The sequence below is a fragment of the Lampetra planeri genome, chromosome 7 (assembly GCF_965212315.1).
Source record: "Lampetra planeri chromosome 7, kcLamPlan1.2.h2, whole genome shotgun sequence".
Classification (NCBI taxonomy): Eukaryota; Metazoa; Chordata; class Hyperoartia; order Petromyzontiformes; family Petromyzontidae; genus Lampetra; species Lampetra planeri.
In genome coordinates, this window is record NC_136113.1 from 5,537,986 (window position 1) to 5,556,488 (window position 18,503).

Consider the following 18,503-nt stretch of genomic DNA (forward strand, 5'->3'; position numbering starts at 1 on the left):
TTAAACCGGATTTCTCCCAATGTCAGATAATCGGGTTTAATATAAAAGACAATTAAACCCGATTGTAAAAAACCCGACTGTGCCACCCTTGGGACCAAGGCCGTAGCCATGGAGTCAACATTGGGGGGGACCAAATCTTCCAGGGGATCTGGAGGTCCCCCCCCCAGAAAAAAACATCTACATTTGAAAACTAATTTCCTGCCATTTTCTGCCTAAAATATTTTAAATAAATTCACTAACACATTGGATGGACTTTTTATGTATTTTTTACAATAATGTCTAATAGTGTATTGTATTACATTGCTTTGTTTTTTTACCTTTCTTGTTGCATTGCATGTAATGGCAGAGATTAGGGATTTACAACCATAACCACAATCATATACACAGAAATCTATTTAATAGAAATATATTGGGGGGACATTTTGAGCATATTTGAATATTGGGGGGGGATTTGTGTCCCCCAATATATATTATAAATACGGCCTTGGTGTGGACAGACCACTTGAGTCATAATCCTGGCCACCGTTCACATTAGTGGCGAGTGTCTGTATGTGTTTGTGTGTGTGTGTATCAGCCAGTCATCTCGGTCATCTCAGTCAGTCGACCCGTGGCACCTGGGTCTGCCCCGTGACCTCCTGCCAGCGGGCGTTCGACACTTCACGTGGTAGCCTCAAGGTGCACATGGCCTGGCACAAGTGTCGTGGTGACGTCACCGCCACTTAGTGGCGAATAGCGGTTGTTGTTGTGTATGAATGTATGTCAGGGGAGCGGTAGTGTAGCGGTCAGCGCGCTGCGCTACGAACCCGGAAAACCCGGGTTCGTTTCCCGCTCACGGCCAACGCCAGTGACGATTATCTGATTCGGTCCTGCGCCTCCTCCTAGGTCGACTCAGCCTCAAATGAGTACCTGGTGCGATGTGTAAACATCGCCACTGGGGGAGACAAAGGCGGCCGAGCGTGGTGTCGGCCACCCACCCTCTCGTGTGCCACAGTGCCGGCCTTCATAGGTGCTACTCGCTAACAAAACTTGCCCCAACAAGCTGTCGAAGACGCTGCTGTACAGTGCGTGTGAATGAGCGACTCGAGCAGCCAGCGAGGATTTGTGCTCCAAATAAGCCGAGCGGCTCGGGGTGAACGCTCAGCGCATTTTGTTTTCAATCGAGTACCTGATGCGGTGAGTCAACATCAGTACTTTCCATCATGGGTGCTCGCTAACAGGATTTACCTCAACGTCTGTTGAGGCTATCCGGGGGATCTTTGCCTTTGTGCACGGTTAGGTCGACTCAGCATCAGCACCGGGGGAGACAAAGGCGGCCTGATGTGGGTGGTGGCCACCCCACCGCTTGCGCTCGCCAACAGCACTTGCCCTAAGAGTATGTGAAGGCTATACAGGGGAGAGGGGGGTGCTTTGTCTGAGTGTGTATGTGTGTTGGTGAGAGAGTCTCTGTGTGTGTGTGCGTGGCTAATACGCGCGTGTTTCTAGCTAATTGTCTCCACCATGAGCTGAATTATGTCGGCAAATCCCTGCGCTAGAGAGGGCACCTGCCGATCGTGGATTTAAACACCCCCCCTCTCCCCTCTTTCTCCTCCTGCTCTTCCTCCTCCTCCTCCTCTCTCCCTCTCTCCCTCTAGCCCCTTGCCATCCCTCTATTTACGTCCCTCCATCTGTCTCGCCAGTCTAGCCGCTGGTCGCGCGGAGGGAGAAGAGACTTCAGACTCTCCTCTTCCGCCTCCTCCTTGGCGGGGCCGGCACGATGGATCCAGCCGTGACCCCGCAGCAAACACTGCCCCCCGCGCCCATCGCGTGGCGGAACCACAACGGCTCGGTACCGTACACCGAGCCGCCCTTGACCGAGGAGGGCGAGACGGCGATCGGCGTCTACCTGATCAGCCTCGGTGAGTCCCTTTCGAGTCTCAGCGTCGTTGATGCCGCGCCGAGGGTGGGTGGGGAGGGGGGCCACCGAACACGGTGGCTAGGAGATGTTAACTACCTTGCCTGGTCTACACGAGGTCGTGGGTGTTCGATGCCGACCCTGTGACGCCTGCTGCTGTATGCTTGGAGTTTGCGTGTCTCTCTCTCCCCCCCCGTGGTCGCGTGGATTTTTCTCCGGGTTACTCCGGGTTTCTCCCTCCACATTTAGAATCGATTTGCGTTTGGAGTCTTTGGCTGCTAAATATTTCGTCCACACGACGATGAGCCACTTCGTCGACCGATCGTTTGTGGCCGGGTCGCTTCTGTACAGCTCAGTGGGCCTCACCTGGTCAAATACAAATACAAGCGCTTGGTGATGACAGAGTGTTCGCCCAGGGTATCGTTGAGTCTTCCCCACGCTCATCATTGAGTCGTCACCCTGGTTACCATTGAGTCTTCAGACTCTTCACCCCCGTCATTGATAATCAGCTCAGTCGCGAGTGACTCGTCCGCCTAAGCTAAGCATTGAGTCGTCACCGCCTCTCTCCACCCTTGAGTCATCACCGCGATCGCTGAGTCACAGCTGAGTCATAGCTGAGTCACAGCTGAGTCTCAGCTGAGTCACAGCTGAGTCACAGCTGAGCTGTCAGCTGAGCTGTCAGCTGAGTCACAGCTGAGTCACAGTTGAGTCACAGCTGAGCTGTCAGCTGAGTCACAGCTGAGTCACAGCTGAGCTGTCAGGTGAGTCACAGCTGAGATGTCAGCTGAGTAACAGCTGAGTGCTCATTGGGGCCGTGCGGTAGCGCGTTCGATATCGAACCGCGGTGGCATGGAATCCTCGCGCGGTGTGCCGACCACTCCACCGAAACAGTGCGCGTTGGGAGAACATCTTTTTTCCCTGTTCTTGTTATTGTTGAATCTAGATTTGAAGTTTTCGTGACTGCATGGATCCTGACTCTTTGGCTCTTTCGGTAAAGTCTCGATTGCAACACAAGCAATCATCATCATCTGATGACGAATGCTTGTGTTTGCCGCCCGCTGTTTTATATTATTGGAGAGTCTCCCTAATTCAATGTTCATTGTAAGATTTAAAAAAATCTCTGCACGATTGAGCTGTGCGGAAGCGTTGGGTGTGACGGGCAATGCTATCAACCCAGACAGCTGAGTTCAATTCCCAGCCACGGCCAACAGGAGTGGAGGAGAGTCAATATCTAATTTATTTATTATTTCATACCTACGTGACTTGTTATTGTTGTGTAGTAACGCTCACGACTCGTTCACACCGGAGTTGGAGGCACACTTGTTTATTTAACACCAACGTTGTGACATACACATTTGAGGGGGTATCGGCCCCCTCACCCGTCTATCTGAGGACACACCTCTCTAGCTAACCCTAGCCTGCCTCTGAGTCCTCCACTAATTGGCTAGGGGAGGCTATCTTGGCCCGACACTGGTCAGTCGGGCCCGGTGCCCAGAGTCCAGACCAGCACTGGCTCTGGCTCTGGTACCACGCCACTGGCTCGAGCCTGCGCGGTCCTGATAAGGACGGCGTACCAGGGGGAGTCCAGGGCTCTATCTCCGACGTCTTCCGCCTCCTCTTCTTTAGCTAAACATCACTCCCGAGCCCTTTGATACAATCCCCTTTTATACCCAACCCCTCCCTGAGGGGTGGGGCCCCGGGGGATCATAACGACCGAATCGACCCCCCAGGGTGTCTGGCGCGGACGTCGCAGAGGGCACCTGCTTGTGCACACATGTAGCCCCGCCTACTGTGTTTGTTTACCATAGGCTGCCATGCATAACGGGCTCTCTGTAACAGCCCTACATCACTCCCCCCCACATAGCATGCAGCCGTCCCGGCTGCCAACATACAAAATTTGACAATAAAGGTGCCTTCACCCCCTGACGTGTGCCTCACTATTTTTGAACCATAACAGGAACCAGAACAAGACACAACAACAAGATGAGAAACAACCCGTCGCACCCCCCCGAATAAATACGAATTCCGTAAAAAAACAGCTTATATACAACCAGCAGGGAACCCACCCCGCACACACAACAAACGGTGAACCCAACATATGTACATCCGAGGAGCGGGAAACACACCATCCACACAACAGCCAATAAACACAACAGCTATGTACACATTTTCCGGCCTCACAACAGTTTGCGCATTTTAGCGCGCGTCCTTGCAGCGGGCCCCTCACACGGGGTAACCCCGCGTGGCGGACCATCAGGTGGCGACTGTCCGTCTTGAGGTGAGCATTCCTCTGACTCCGCGTGACCCTCGGTATCCGCAGGAGGGGTGATCGGGCGTGAGCCCGTCACTCCTGATGCTCCTGAAGGTGGCACAGCCGGCAAGGCATCAGGTGAGAGCGACAGAGACGGACCCAGCAAGTCGGCCGACCCCCCACATGTTTGGCCACGCGCGTGTGAAGTGGGGTCGTGTACCGCAGCGAAGGGTTTTAATCTGGAGGGGTGCACGAACCATCGCCGCTTCCCCCACTTGATGCGCACGCACTGCGGACGTAACACCTCCACCACTTCCACAGGGCCCCGCCACGGCCGCACAAGTTTAGAGGAGGTTGCCAGTGGCACCTGGGGGCAGTGCAACCATGCCTTGTCCCCCGGCTTCCACTGCAGCATGTGCGCTCGACTCAATCTGAGGCGCTCATTTGCCTTCTGACGGAGGTCAGAGTTTTGCATTGCAGCATCCCGTGCCTCGGTCAATTTGTCCAGATTAAATTTAACGTGGTCAGCCAGATTAGTTTTTCCCTGCGGCACGGGGATCCGCAACTGGGCACGAACAGGCGGGTCTGGTTCTCGGCCGTACATGAGGTAAAAGGGAGAAAACCCCGTAGCCGCATGGGGTGCCATCCGGTACGCCGCCAAGACCCCCTGAATTTGTAGGTCCCAATCCGTTTGCGAGTCCGAAACTTGTTGTGATAACATGGACGAGATGGTGCGATGCAAACGTTCGACCATCCCGTCAGTTTGTGGGTGATATGGGGAGGTCCGAATTTTCTTTGTGCCCAGGAGATCGCAGACTTGTCTGAGTAGTTTACCGGAAAAATTTCTGCCCTGGTCGGTCAGCAGCCTCTCCGGAGCACCTTTGTCCAGGACATAACCCTGAACAAAGGCCTCCACGATGGCTGCTGCCGACTGGTTGGCCAAAGGCCAGGCCATAGGCCAGCGTGTAAAATACTCGACACCCGTCAACAAATATCTATTCCCTCTGGGGGTGGCGGGGAATGGTCCCAAAATGTCCAGAGCGACCAGCTCGTTTATCCTGGACACTTTGATCGATTGCAAGGGCGGGTTAGACTCCCGTGCCGGCGGTTTGCGTTGTGCACATTGAGGGCACGATCCCAACAAATCCCCCACATCCCTCGTCATGCCAGGCCAGTAAAAATCAAGTTGCAGCAAGGCGAGAGTCTTTTGGGTCCCCAGGTGTAGGAGGCGCTCATGAGCGGCCCATACCACCCTACCCCGCAACCCAGTAGGGACAACCAGCCGATGTCGACGTGACTTCCCGTCCCAATGCATTAGCAGACCTTGGCACATTTCCCATGCGTCGGAACCACCTCTTTTTCCCCCCGCCGCACCGCCAACGCGACGTCGCCACCCGAGGAGGGAGACATCCTCCATCTGGAGGCGCCCCCATTCAATGACGGGCAACCCCAACAGGGAATCTTTGCCCTGTTGTTCGATCGGATTAGGAACCATTGCATCGTCGTCGTTGGCGGCCGCCAAGACAGGTACCGATGTGTCCCCTGGAGGCCTGCAACGTCCAGACCCCAGGAGGCATGCACACTCGGAGGTGGTTGGCAAGCGTGACAGAGCGTCCGCGTTGGTGTGGCGAACGCCCTTACGGTATGTGGTTTGGAAATCGTAATCCTGGAGGACCTCCAACCATCGGGACAATTGTCCCGATGGCTGTTGAACCCTCAGGGCGTACTGCAGTGCCGCATGATCTGTGCGGACGGTGAAATGCCGACCGTACAGATATGGGCGATACTGTTGGACGAAATGGACAATTGCCAACAGTTCCCTACGGGTGACACAATACCGTTGCTCCGCTGGAGACAACACCCGACTGCCGTACGCAACCACATGTTCCACGCCGTCAACCACCTGGGAGAGCACGCCCCCAATACCCGTGTTGCTCGCATCGGTGTCGAGCAAGAACGGTTTTGAAAAATCAGGGTAAATCAGGGGAGGAGCGTTTACCAAAGCATCCCGAAGGGAGCAAAAAGCAGCCTCCTCCTCCTGACCCCAGCAAAACCGAACCCCTTTAGATGTTAAAGCATGTAGGGGTTTGGCGATAGTCGCAAAATTAGCGACGAAGCGTCTATAATACGACGCAAACCCAATAAAACTCCTAACCTCTCCCACAGAGGTGGGAGTCGGCCAGGAGCTTACACACTGCGTTTTGGCGGGATCGGTAGAAATACCTGAGCGCCCCACGATGTGCCCCAAATAACGCACCGACTCGCGTAACAAATGGCATTTTTGGGGCTTAAATTTCAAATTAGCAGCCCGCATCTTTAGGAAAACCGCCCGCAACCTCTGGAGATGTTCCTCAAAAGTTTTGCCAAAGACAATGACGTCATCCAAATAAATCAGGCACGACTCCCATTGCAATCCAGCCAAAACCAATTCCATCAACCGCTGGAAAGTTGCCGGCGCTGAGTGTAAGCCCATCGGCAACCGGTTGAATTGAAACAGGCCGTGCGGAGTACGGAAAGCAGTTTTAGGCTTTGAATCATCGTCCAGAGGAAGCTGCCAGAATCCCGAAAGTAAGTCCAATGTGGAGAAGAATCGCGCTCCCGCCAAGGCGTCAAGCGATTCGTCCATCCGTGGGAGCGGGTATGCGTCGGCAACCGTGATTTTATTAAGGCGCCGAAAGTCAACGCAAAACCGCAACGAACCGTCCTGCTTCTTAACCAGGACGATCGGCGCTCCCCAAGGGCTGTTGGAGGGAGAAATTATGTCGGCGGCTAGCATGTCATCAACAGCCGATTTGACATGGTCCTTTTCGGCGGGACTCAACCGAAAAGGATTTAGGCGTATTGGCGCGCTGTCACCCGTATCAATATGGTGACGCAGCAGATGAGTGCAGCCCAAATCGTATTTATCCCGACTGAAAACGTCGGAAAATTCCCTCAGTAGTGTCTTAAGACGTTGGCGCTCTAAATTTGACAGGTCCGTCGATCCCGCGCAAAGCGCCTCGAGCCACCCTTCATCGCTGTCTGAATGTGGTCGCGGTGCAGGGGCAGCGCCGACATGACTCGCGACGGGTTCCTCACAGGGCACCGGCGTTGCGTGAGCAAGCACGGTCCCCTGTGGGACCACCACCGTCTGCGAGCCCACATTGAGGACCGCGATGAAGGGTTCTCCATCCCCTCTCACTATGGTCTGGGCCGGGAGTAAATTAGGTCCACTGACCCCGGCCCTAGACGGTCCCAGCAAAACCCCTTGAGCCCCAATGCCCTTAGCGAAGGGCCGCCGAAGTCTCAAAGGAATTAACATTTGCGCCCCCGGAGGAACGCGCACCGTTCTATCTACGAACGCCGGCACCGTCGCGAACGCCGTCCGGCTCGTAGCGGGGGATGGCAAAAACGCCATGCGTCGGCCCGATGGGAGCTCAATGCATCCCTGGTCGATTAATATCCTAATCGGCATTTTGGCCAGGAAATCCGTCCCCAGCAGGCACGGAACCGCCAGCGAGGAGGAAACAAAAATCGGCCCAGATAATTTAATATCCCCGACACAAATTTGGGCTCGAATTTGTCCGATGATGCCAAGTGAACCCCCGTTAGCAGCAAAGAATGGCACGTTAACAGGCATCAAAGGACGGCTTTGGGCAGGGAGAATGTTATAAATCAACTCCGAAATAATGGTCGCCGATGCTCCTGTATCGACCAGGATGCGCACCTCGACCCCATCGATGTGACCCACAACGGCCGACGACCCTGACGACGCGGCTACAACCCGATGGGCCAACACGGACCACTGGCTGGGTTCAATCTGAGTACCCAGAGCGGTGCGTGTTGGTGCCATGGTACGCGATATTGGCCCCCCCTTCGCTGCGGTGTTTAAGTGTGCGACGGGCGTGTGCGTGGGCCAAACGTGAGGGGTGCCGCGACTCGCCGGATTATGATGGTGGAGCTTGTGACGAGGGCCGGCGTCCCGTTGAGGTGTCGTCCTGCGCTGCCCAGGAGAGCGGCACCCCGAGGCGACGTGGCCCCGGATGCCGCAGTTGTAACAGCGTGGAAGCGCTGGTGACGACGATGGATGTTGTAGACGGCTTGAACCGGCCCGGTCCTCCCGTACTCCCGCTCCATGCTGCCGTTGATGGTCGATGGCGCAAACCTCTTCCGCCGGGAGGGTGGCTGCAGCGACGGCACGCCCGCTCGCCGCCTTGCTGGCCTTCCGTCGTTGAGAGGACAGGTTTGCGTGGAGAAGACGGGCCGCTTGGAGGGAGCACATCTCTGCATCGTCCTGTGCGACAATGACGATGTCTAAGTCGTCCGCCAGCAAAAGTATCTTCTCTGTCACCATGGCGTCGACACCCTCGTCATCCATTCGTGGAAAGGCCTCCTTCGCCAGTGCCAGGAGGCTTGTGCGGTACGCCAGGGGCGACTCCTTCGTCCCCCGCTGGCGATCGTAAAAGAGTTGGCGACAGTCCGATGGTGGACCATATACCGCCGACAGCACCTGCATCGCCTTCCGCAGCGTGGAGCGCCTCTCCTTCGAAGCCGATGTTAGAGTGGCGAGGGCGTCGCTGTCGAGAAGTGCTGGCAGCGCGCGGAGAGCCTCGGCGTCTGTCCACTGTGCCATCTCCTGGTGAGCGAGGAAGCGCCGCTGGAAGCCGCCCCAGTCGCCATCCTCGCCCACAAATTCCTTGAGTGGAGGTAGCCGCTGATGTAAGGCAGCGGCTGCAGAGGAAGAACGCACTCCCTCGTCCGCCTCACTCAACTCAGCGTCGGCACGAACCAGCGATGGCATCGCCGGTCGCACCCGTGGTGACGTTCCGCCCGTTGGTGGTGACGCGGCAGGTACTGTACTCCCGCCGTTGGACGCGATGCTTAGAGCGGCCACGCCCTTAACAGCAGCTGCAGCGATGGCGGGAGTTTCAAAATGTTGCTCCGTGGAAATGGCGGGAAGGCGCTGTGATCGTCGGCTGCCGTTGCCCCGTGGCGGTCCCGCAGCCCCCAGCTGCGTGATGGTGTCGAGCATGGCGGCTGCGGCGTACAGCAGCTCGGTCAGCTTCGCGTGCGCCTCCCTCAGCCCCTCCATCGACGGCTCCCCTTCCTCCAGCTGCTGTGGCGTGGATGCGCCCAGCCCCGGCTGGTCGATGGCATCTTCAGCCGTCTCGGGCCCTCCGACTGCAGTGGTGTCTTCTGCCTCTGGTACCCCGACTCGAGTCGTCCGGCGTGTATCCATGTTCGTACTTTGTTTCACTTCTGACGCCAGATGTAGTAACGCTCACGACTCGTTCACACCGGAGTTGGAGGCACACTTGTTTATTTAACACCAACGTTGTGACATACACATTTGAGGGGGTATCGGCCCCCTCACCCGTCTATCTGAGGACACACCTCTCTAGCTAACCCTAGCCTGCCTCTGAGTCCTCCACTAATTGGCTAGGGGAGGCTATCTTGGCCCGACACTGGTCAGTCGGGCCCGGTGCCCAGAGTCCAGACCAGCACTGGCTCTGGCTCTGGTACCACGCCACTGGCTCGAGCCTGCGCGGTCCTGATAAGGACGGCGTACCAGGGGGAGTCCAGGGCTCTATCTCCGACGTCTTCCGCCTCCTCTTCTTTAGCTAAACATCACTCCCGAGCCCTTTGATACAATCCCCTTTTATACCCAACCCCTCCCTGAGGGGTGGGGCCCCGGGGGATCATAACGACCGAATCGACCCCCCAGGGTGTCTGGCGCGGACGTCGCAGAGGGCACCTGCTTGTGCACACATGTAGCCCCGCCTACTGTGTTTGTTTACCATAGGCTGCCATGCATAACGGGCTCTCTGTAACAGCCCTACAGTTGCTTAACAAAAAAAAAATCCGCATCGCGGCGAGACGCGTGGACGTGCCCCAAGCGCCTCGCGCCGACACGGCCATGCTGAACCACCCGACCGCATCGAGGTTCATATCGAGAGAGTAGAAACACCTGCTCGGGTCTGCACGCAGGGGTGAGAATGCGTGCGGTTGAACAAAAGCATGACTTGATAAGAGGAGAGAGAGAGAGCTATTCTACTGGTATGTGGTTTTCAGTGCCAGCGCTGAGAGAGTTTTACCACCTAGAGTGCTGGCGGTCTATTCTACTAAAATTACTCCTGAAGATGATGATGATACTAATCTTCTTGGTTCTTTCGGTAAAGTCACGTAGAAGGGAAGTAATAAAATAATAAAAATAAAACATAATAAAATAATTCTCACGACGTTTCGGCCACAACGCAAGCAGCCGTCCTCAGGTGAAGACCAGGTCTGTCGGGGAGACAGCGTCTGAATGATGATAATAATCTAGAGTCCTTTGTCAATCCACTGCTGGATTAAGATGAAAGCCTCCCCAACACCACGTTGGCCACGAGAGTGCTCGCTTGACTATACCTCACCCGGCTGGCCAATGCGGCATGGTGAACAGGAGTAGGGGGTAGGGGGGGGGAGGGTGGAAACCGGTCCAGATGTCACTCGCTACCGATGTTCGCAGTGGCCGGGAATTGAACTCTAGTAGCTGAGCGACCACTGCGCCACCGATGACCGCGCCCCCCCCCACCCCAAACATCCATTCCCTCCTCCAACCCTGCCCACACCACGAGTGTCGATTTTTTTGTCTGTGGGCAGAGAGAGGGAAGTTGGAGTGAATGGTGCGATAGCTCAGCCACTCACTCGACAAGGTTTATCATCATCATCATTCCCCGCTGTTGCCCATGCGTAGAACTTGGCAGGCCTAAAGTTCTGCTGGGTACCGACAACTAGAATAGTTGATGCCGGACCACGGACGACTAAGGCAGTTATAGACGTCAGGGTCACGTTTAGTGTTCGGGCTATAGGTTTCGAGCTATATGGTCTGGTTTAGGGTCACGGTTAGAGACGTAATTGGGGCCAGGGTCAGGTTCATGGTTTGGGTCAAGGTTATGGCGAGGGCTGGGGTTACGATCAGGGTTAGGACTGGTAATGTGGTAAGACCACATCGATACAAATAAGGCCAGACCAAACGGGCTTTCTGGATGCAAGTTGGAACAGATTAAAATGTTATAATAGACACATCATCATCACCATTGAATCTTTATTTAAACGACGTGCGAGTGGAGACCTGAATTTCAAAGCAAAACAGCTGCCACGGAAACCGACTGCCGATTCACTCAACAACAGTGAACGACAGACCAGCAGCCGACAAGTCATCTGCGGTGAGATCCGTAAGGTTTGAGGTGCATGGCCGTCTTCCCCAATTCGGCCCTCTTAGGCCCTCCAACCACCACCCCGCCGCCACCCACGGTCCACCTCGTCGTTAACACCAATACTTTATGTTTTATATTCAACTGAATTCACTGCGCACTGCACGCACCTGATGGTTGGCAATCGTGGCCATTGACCATTCATGTCGACTAAGCGACTTTGTCCATGAGTTTGAGGTGTCTGCGACATTTCCAATCGACTGCTTCCACGTTGTCTCGCATTCTTCAAAGTTCCCGTTTCTGTTCCTCTGTAATAATCGCCTGTGTCAGCGGCCGCCCTCTGTCCTCCGCACGTTCCGAGCAAAACCCGGGGGACAATCGGATGGAATTAACGGAGGAATTAAAATAAGATCCGGGCCACGTCCAGGCGCACCATGTCCTCATCGCGCTGACGCTGAGACAACCACGATGATGAAAATGTGACGGCAGATTTCCCGTCCGGGATGATGCCACCCACGCGCGAGCCTCATCTGTGCCCTGATATGCCCGAATGGGAGGAAACAGGAGATTTAGTTTGTAATGGATTATTATTATTTATTTTAGGATTTATTCCGATAACACATCATCGTCTCTTGAAACCCGAGGCCGGAAGTTTATAATCTGTTCCGCTCCATGAGCTGAAGGATGACCTTAACCCAGTGTCAACCAGCACGACCGGAGATAACCCCACACACACCACGAAGGTAACGAGTCCGAGCAGAGTCAGGAACCTACTTGCTCTACTTGCCTATTACAGGCAAAACAACAAGCCATTGTGCTGCAGCCAGATGTGTCTCACACACACACGCACGCACGATGACTCCCTCTTTGTGTGATCCACTAATCCCAAACCATAACCTTAGCCCGGACAACAACACCAACCCCAAGTGTAGACTAATCCGACTCCCTACCCTAACTCACAATCATGGCCGCAACCCCTAATGATCACCCTAACCCCAACACAGAATCAAAACCATAACCCTAACACAAAATGTAGATCCTAACGCTAACTCCAACTCATGTGTAAAACCCCACCCTTAATCTGTCACCGTAATACCCAACCCCACACATTAACCATGAGCATAACCCCAACACATAACCAAAATCCGACTCCTAACTGCAAAAACATAGCAATAACCCCCTCCTAACCCCAACACATAACAATAACCCCACTCCCTAACCCCAATACGTAACAATAACACCCCTCCTAACCCCATCACATAACAACAACCCTACCTCTAACTCCGACGCATAACCTCAACGCGTAACAACAACCCCACTCCTTAACCCCAACACGTGACCAAAACCCTCCTCCTAACCCCCAACGCACAACCAAAACCCCAATCCCTCGCTCGGGCGCCAAACCACATCCCCTAACGGCCCGTGACCCCCTTGCGTGACCCCTTGGCTGTCGCGTGCGCGCCAGGCTGGCTGTCGTGGCTGGGCAACAGCCTCGTCATCTTCGTCCTCACGCGCCAGTGGAGCTCCCTGCAGCCGCCCGACCTTTTGACCCTCAACCTCGCGCTGTCCGACGCCAGCATCGCCGTGTTCGGATACTCGCGCGGCATCATCGAGATCTTCAACGTCTTCCAGGACGACGGCTACATCATCAACTCCACGTGGACATGTCAGGTGCGGCCTCCGCGTCATCGCCCTCGTCGCCTGGGCCATCGTCGCCATCGTCGTGATGCGGCCGAGAAACAAATAACAACTCCACTCGATAATAATCTTTCCTTCCCGTCTGGCGCGGTTGAGGATGTTTCGTTGCGATGGTGATGCGAGGGCGTGCGACGTTGTTCGCAACGGAGACATTTGGACTTTTCTCTTCTTCTTCTTGGCCAATATCGTGGTGTGGAAAATGACGTTTGTTGTTTGTCGAGGCGTGAATCGGCCCTTTGTTGCAGTCGAAGCGGATCAGCTCACGGAAATAGCCATCGCCCGTGTGTGTGTGTGCGCTACGTGAAATATCGACGCACTATTCTCTGGGTATTTCGGTAAAGCCACGTAGATCGAAAAAATAATTTAAAAAAAAATCGCTATTTTTTCACCTGATAACGATTGCTTGTGTTGCGATCGAAACGTCGTGATATTTTTAATGATTTTTTTCTATCCACGTGGCTTTACCGAAAGACCCAAAGAATATGAATTTCTGCAGTGACGAAAGCTTTAAGTCAAGATTCATCAACACACATCTCCCCGCGCTCATCCCAACACTCACCTTCACCATCAACTCACACTCGCCCCACAATCGCCTCGCAACCACCTTACTCACCTTCCCCCATGACTTGACACTCAATCGGGCTTCACCCGGTCTCCCCCAACCCTCCCTCCTTCCATCTGCTCACCCCTACCACACTCACTCATGCACCACCATCACGCGAACTCGGGTCCATCCTAGCAGCAGCGGCTTTTGGCTCAGCCAGCGTCCGAGGGCAGTGGTCACCACATCATCACGCGGCGGCGCTTTTAGATGCGCATCTGCGGCCGTCTGGAACGCTCTTCCTTCCGATATTAGAAAGCCATTGTGAGCTGTGCACTTTTAAATCATCTGGATTGAAAACTCATTCCTCTCGAACTGCTTGTTGTGTTGAGTCTGTTGTCCTTCACCTGCACCTCCGAGTAGCAAGGTTGGCTACGTACGGTACGAAGGAAGTTAAACATACATGCACCCCACCTTAATCCTACTTACTCTCCCCTTACTCTACACTCACCGCATCCTCACTCCTCCCTCACCCCACACTCACATATCCTCACCCCAGCTTTACCGCATGCTCACCAACATCTTCACGCACTTACACACCCCACACACTCACTCCACTCCACGCTCACCTCGCACCCATCACACATTCACCCAACCCTCCTACAAACTCGTCCTGAACTCACCAACCGTTCACTCCACCATCACCGCACACTCACCCTCCGAACCACCAACCCCTCTCACCCCTCACCGCCCAGGTTGACGGCTTCCTGACGCTGCTGTTCGGCCTGGCGAGCATCAACACGCTCACCGTCATCAGCATCACCCGCTACATCAAGGGCTGCCGGCCACACCAAGGTAATGGGGTGTTTCTCGAACGGCTCACACAACACAAACAAAGACAAAGATCCCCCGTGTAGCCTTAACAGACTGTAGGGGCAAGTGCTGTTCGCGAGTAGCACCTATGAAGGCCGGCACGGCACACGAGGGGGTGGGTGGCTAGCACCACGCCCGACCGCCTTTGACCCCCAAGTGGCGATGTTTACACACCGCACCAGGCACCAATTTAAGCCTGAGTCGACCTAGGGGAGGCCCAGGACCGGTTCAGATATTCTTTACTGATGTTGGCCGTGAGCGGCAATCGAACTCGTGTCGCCGGTTTCGTAGCGCAGCGCGCTAACCGCTACACTACACACACAGATTATATCATACACTACGTATACACATGCCGACAGAGACATGCATACATGCACGCACACGAATTCACACACAGACACGGGTTCACACGCACACGAATTCACACACACACACAATACCAGACGCAAGTTTATCCACGTGGATCGTTTTTACACCTCAGGGGAAATTGCAGGGAGATAATATTCCATCACGCGCCAGGCAGATGTTGGCAAAAGCACATCGAGCGCATTTGTATCACCGGAGCAGACTTTCACACCAAATATAAAGCCCCCCCCCCCACCCCCCGCAATATAAGAATGGGATTTACCATTCCTGGCAATACAACAGGAGGTGTTCATATGTCCAAACACCCAAATGCATGCAACTAAACATGCTCTGGTCTCACACTGGCGAGACAACGCCACACATGAAGGCCGTCTCTGATGCAGGCCAATCAGTTTCCAAGACAATGCGTGTACAGGGTGCTTAAAACAAATGCTAATACTTACGACAATTCGCAACAAATCCACAATTAATGTGCCGCCTCTGAGCTCTGGAGACCACTTGGAGAAGATTCCAGGCACCTGTTGACAACGATGGCGAGCAAGCGGGAGACTTTTTGACTTTTTGAAGCTGTTGACATTACAATTTGTTATCATGTTACAGTGTGATTGGAAACTTTCGTGACTGCAGGAATTACTATTTGGTTCTTTCGGTAAAGTCACGTAGAAAGAAAATAAATGTATTTCTACGACCGCCTTTGCCTCCCCAGTGGATCGTTTTTACACCATGTTACAGTGTATTATCCGTTCTTTTTCCATTAAAAACGATAGGTGTTGACATTTTTTGAAGCACTCTGTAATTATCAAAGCGTTTTTGTTTTGCATGTTTTGCTACAAGTACTGTGTGGTCAATGCAGACTTGTTACCTGGTGTTTGAACATCCAGACACCTATTTTATTGCCATAAAAGGGTAAAGCCCATTCTTATATTCATCATCATTTTGATACTGGTAACAAAAAAAAGTCCCGTACATGTTTACACACCGTAGCCAGTGCTCATTGAAGGCTGAGTCAATCTAGGGGAGTCCCAGGAGCCGTTCAAACAGGAATGGAACTATGGCCGCCGGTCTAAGAAGTTCATCGCGCTAACGACTGCGCCACCGCTCCCCCCCCCAAACACACATACAATAGCCGCTATTCACAAATAAGTGGTGGTTACATCACCATGCTACATGCACTTTGCGGCCACGTGAAGTGTCGCATGCTCGCTGGCAAGAGATCACGGGACAAACCCAGGTGGCCATGGGTTGACTGAGATGCCTGCCAGATGCACCACCTGCGCTCACCACTGTGCCATCATGCTGCGATTGAGTTGCCCGGGTTTGCGCTCGTTGGTGTGGTATGTACGTTGAACTTCTTTCGCACCGCACGTAGCTAACCGTGCTAATCGGAGGTGCGAGTGAAGAACAACAAACACAAAAAAGCAGTTCTAGAGAGATGAGTTTTCAATCTAGATCCAGTGAGCGTCGCTCCTCCACTGTTCGTTGTTGATAGAGGCCAACTGCATCCAACTGCCCAGTAGCGTCCTTGTGGCTGAGTCGATCTAGGGGAGGCCCAGGACTGATTAAGATAATCATCACAGGTGCAGGCCGTGAGCAGGAATTCAACTCTGGTCGCCGAGTTCCAACAACAACAACCGCCATTCGCCACTAAGTGGCGGTGACGTCACCACGACGCTTGTGCCAGGCTATGTGCATGTTGAGGCCACGTGAAGTGTCGAACGCCCGCTGGCAGGTCACAGGGCAGACCCAGCAGGGGCCACGGGTCGACTGACTGAGATGACTGGCTGATGCACCACCTGTGCCCCCTACTGTGCCAACTTGCTGTGCTTTAGCCACCTGGCGCTCCGCTCGTTGTTGTGAGCGTCGCTCCTCCACCCTTCGTTGTTGTTGGAGGGCGACTGCCTCCAACTGCCCAGTAGCAGCGTCCTTCACGAGCTTCCTCCACAGAGCCCAATCTTGACACAACTGGTACCAGTCATCGGAAAGTCCGCTGGGCTCCACATCCTCCTGCACCACATCAGTCCATCTCTTATCTAGCCCATGCCGCGCTCGTTTGGCTCCCTCTATCCGGCCAAACAAAAGCTGTTTGGGCATGCTGTGGTTGGGCATGCGGGCTACATGACCCAGTCAACGCATCTTTTCCTGCTGGAGAGCTCACTTATGGGACTTTAAATGATTTGTTAACTCTTCACGCAAACCAGTTAATTCAGCTTGTACGAACAGAATTATCAGTTCAGAACTCTCACAGTCAACAATGCACAACCACGTTTTAAAGAACGGTCCGTGGAAGGAGATGTCACAAACTACGTCTGAGATCCATTCAAATGACCCTGTTAAGGTAAAACTGGGCTTGAAACTTAGCAACATTAAGTGAAACCCCAAATTTAGCCCGATGTGTTGCGTGCAGTCCGTCAACGCGCCACACTCGAGCACCCCGTGTCATCGCAGCTGAAACCCGGATTCGAACCCAGGCCTCTCTACGCTGCCGACTCATTGTGACCTCTTGGCCGAGATTGAAAACTCATTCTTCAGAACCGCCTTTTAGCGTTTAGTTCACTGTCCTTCCCCCGCACCTCCGTTTAGCACGGCTGGCTACGTACGGTGCGAAAGAAGTTCACAAAACATACACATGATAATTGTTTTTTTACCCTTTTATCTGGCAACAAAACTGACACCTTTTTTTACAAGGAGTCATGTTTGCATTGACCACAATACCTGCGGTCGGAATGCAAACAAAAAACACAACTCTGATAATATAATGAATGCACTGTCCTTGAAATTGATTGGTCCACACCCGAGACAGCTTTCCTTAGATCCTAGTCTCACATGGTCACCGAGCCTGCTCAACTTCCAAATGCGAGTGAAGTATTTAAAATAACAAGAGATCGGTCGTGTTCCCACTACCGTCTCCCCCGTCACCAACCACCCCCCCTCCTCCTGCCCCCCCCCCATAACCTGCCTGCTCCCCCATCTCCTCTCCCCCCCCACACCTCTACAGCCCACGAGGTGACGAGGACGAGCATGGTGGTGTCCCTTGCCCTCGTCTGGGCCGCGTCGCTCTTCTGGTCAGCGGCACCTCTCCTGGGCTGGGGCAGTTACACGGGTGGGTGCCACGCCGCGTCACTTTCACGACCGCTTCGGCTTCTCATCGTCTTCTTCTTCTTTTCTCCTCCTCCTTAGCGAAGCGTGACCACACACTCTAAGACGACTCGGCACGGCACGCTACGCTACTCGCAGTCTCTGCCTACAACAGGACTCACTTCATCGCGGCGTTGTTTATTGAGGACCACCCGTCTCGTATTCACCCACTTCCATTGGATCTCTTGAAATATTGAGGGTTTTTTAAATTTTATTTTAACGAAGACGGAAAAAAGGCTCTTCTTGTAATTTTGGTTGCCGCGCCCTTGGTCTGCAACATACCAGATACTTTTTGTTGACCTGAAGAAAAAAAAGTGCAATGTTTATCATCACAGTTTTCAGCGGGAAATATCCGAATTTGTCGTAAATAGAAATGCAGTATGTCTCGTCGGTTACTTGTGGAAGAACGCCTCCACATATTCATCATCACCACCTTCATCATCATCATCACCATACCAAACCACACCATCTTCTACAGCATCACTACCTTCATTATCATCATCATACCAAGCCAAGCACACAGTCATCATCATCAGCAGCAGCATCACCATCCTCTACAGCAGCACCATCTCA

The 18,503-nt window shown here is 53.7% G+C and overlaps 1 protein-coding gene across 1 annotated transcript in view; it reads left to right on the top strand.

Moving 5' to 3' along the window:
• Positions 1-1,753: 1,753 nt before the first annotated feature.
• LOC144720144 (visual pigment-like receptor peropsin) overlaps positions 1,754-18,503 on the top strand; it is a 48,335-nt gene continuing 31,585 nt past the window's right edge. The window contains exons 1-4 of the mRNA XM_078596651.1: positions 1,754-1,895; positions 12,783-12,988; positions 14,312-14,411; positions 17,791-17,895. Of these exons, the coding sequence (XP_078452777.1) occupies positions 1,754-1,895; positions 12,783-12,988; positions 14,312-14,411; positions 17,791-17,895 (553 nt within the window). The remainder of the gene's footprint in view (positions 1,896-12,782; positions 12,989-14,311; positions 14,412-17,790; positions 17,896-18,503) is intronic.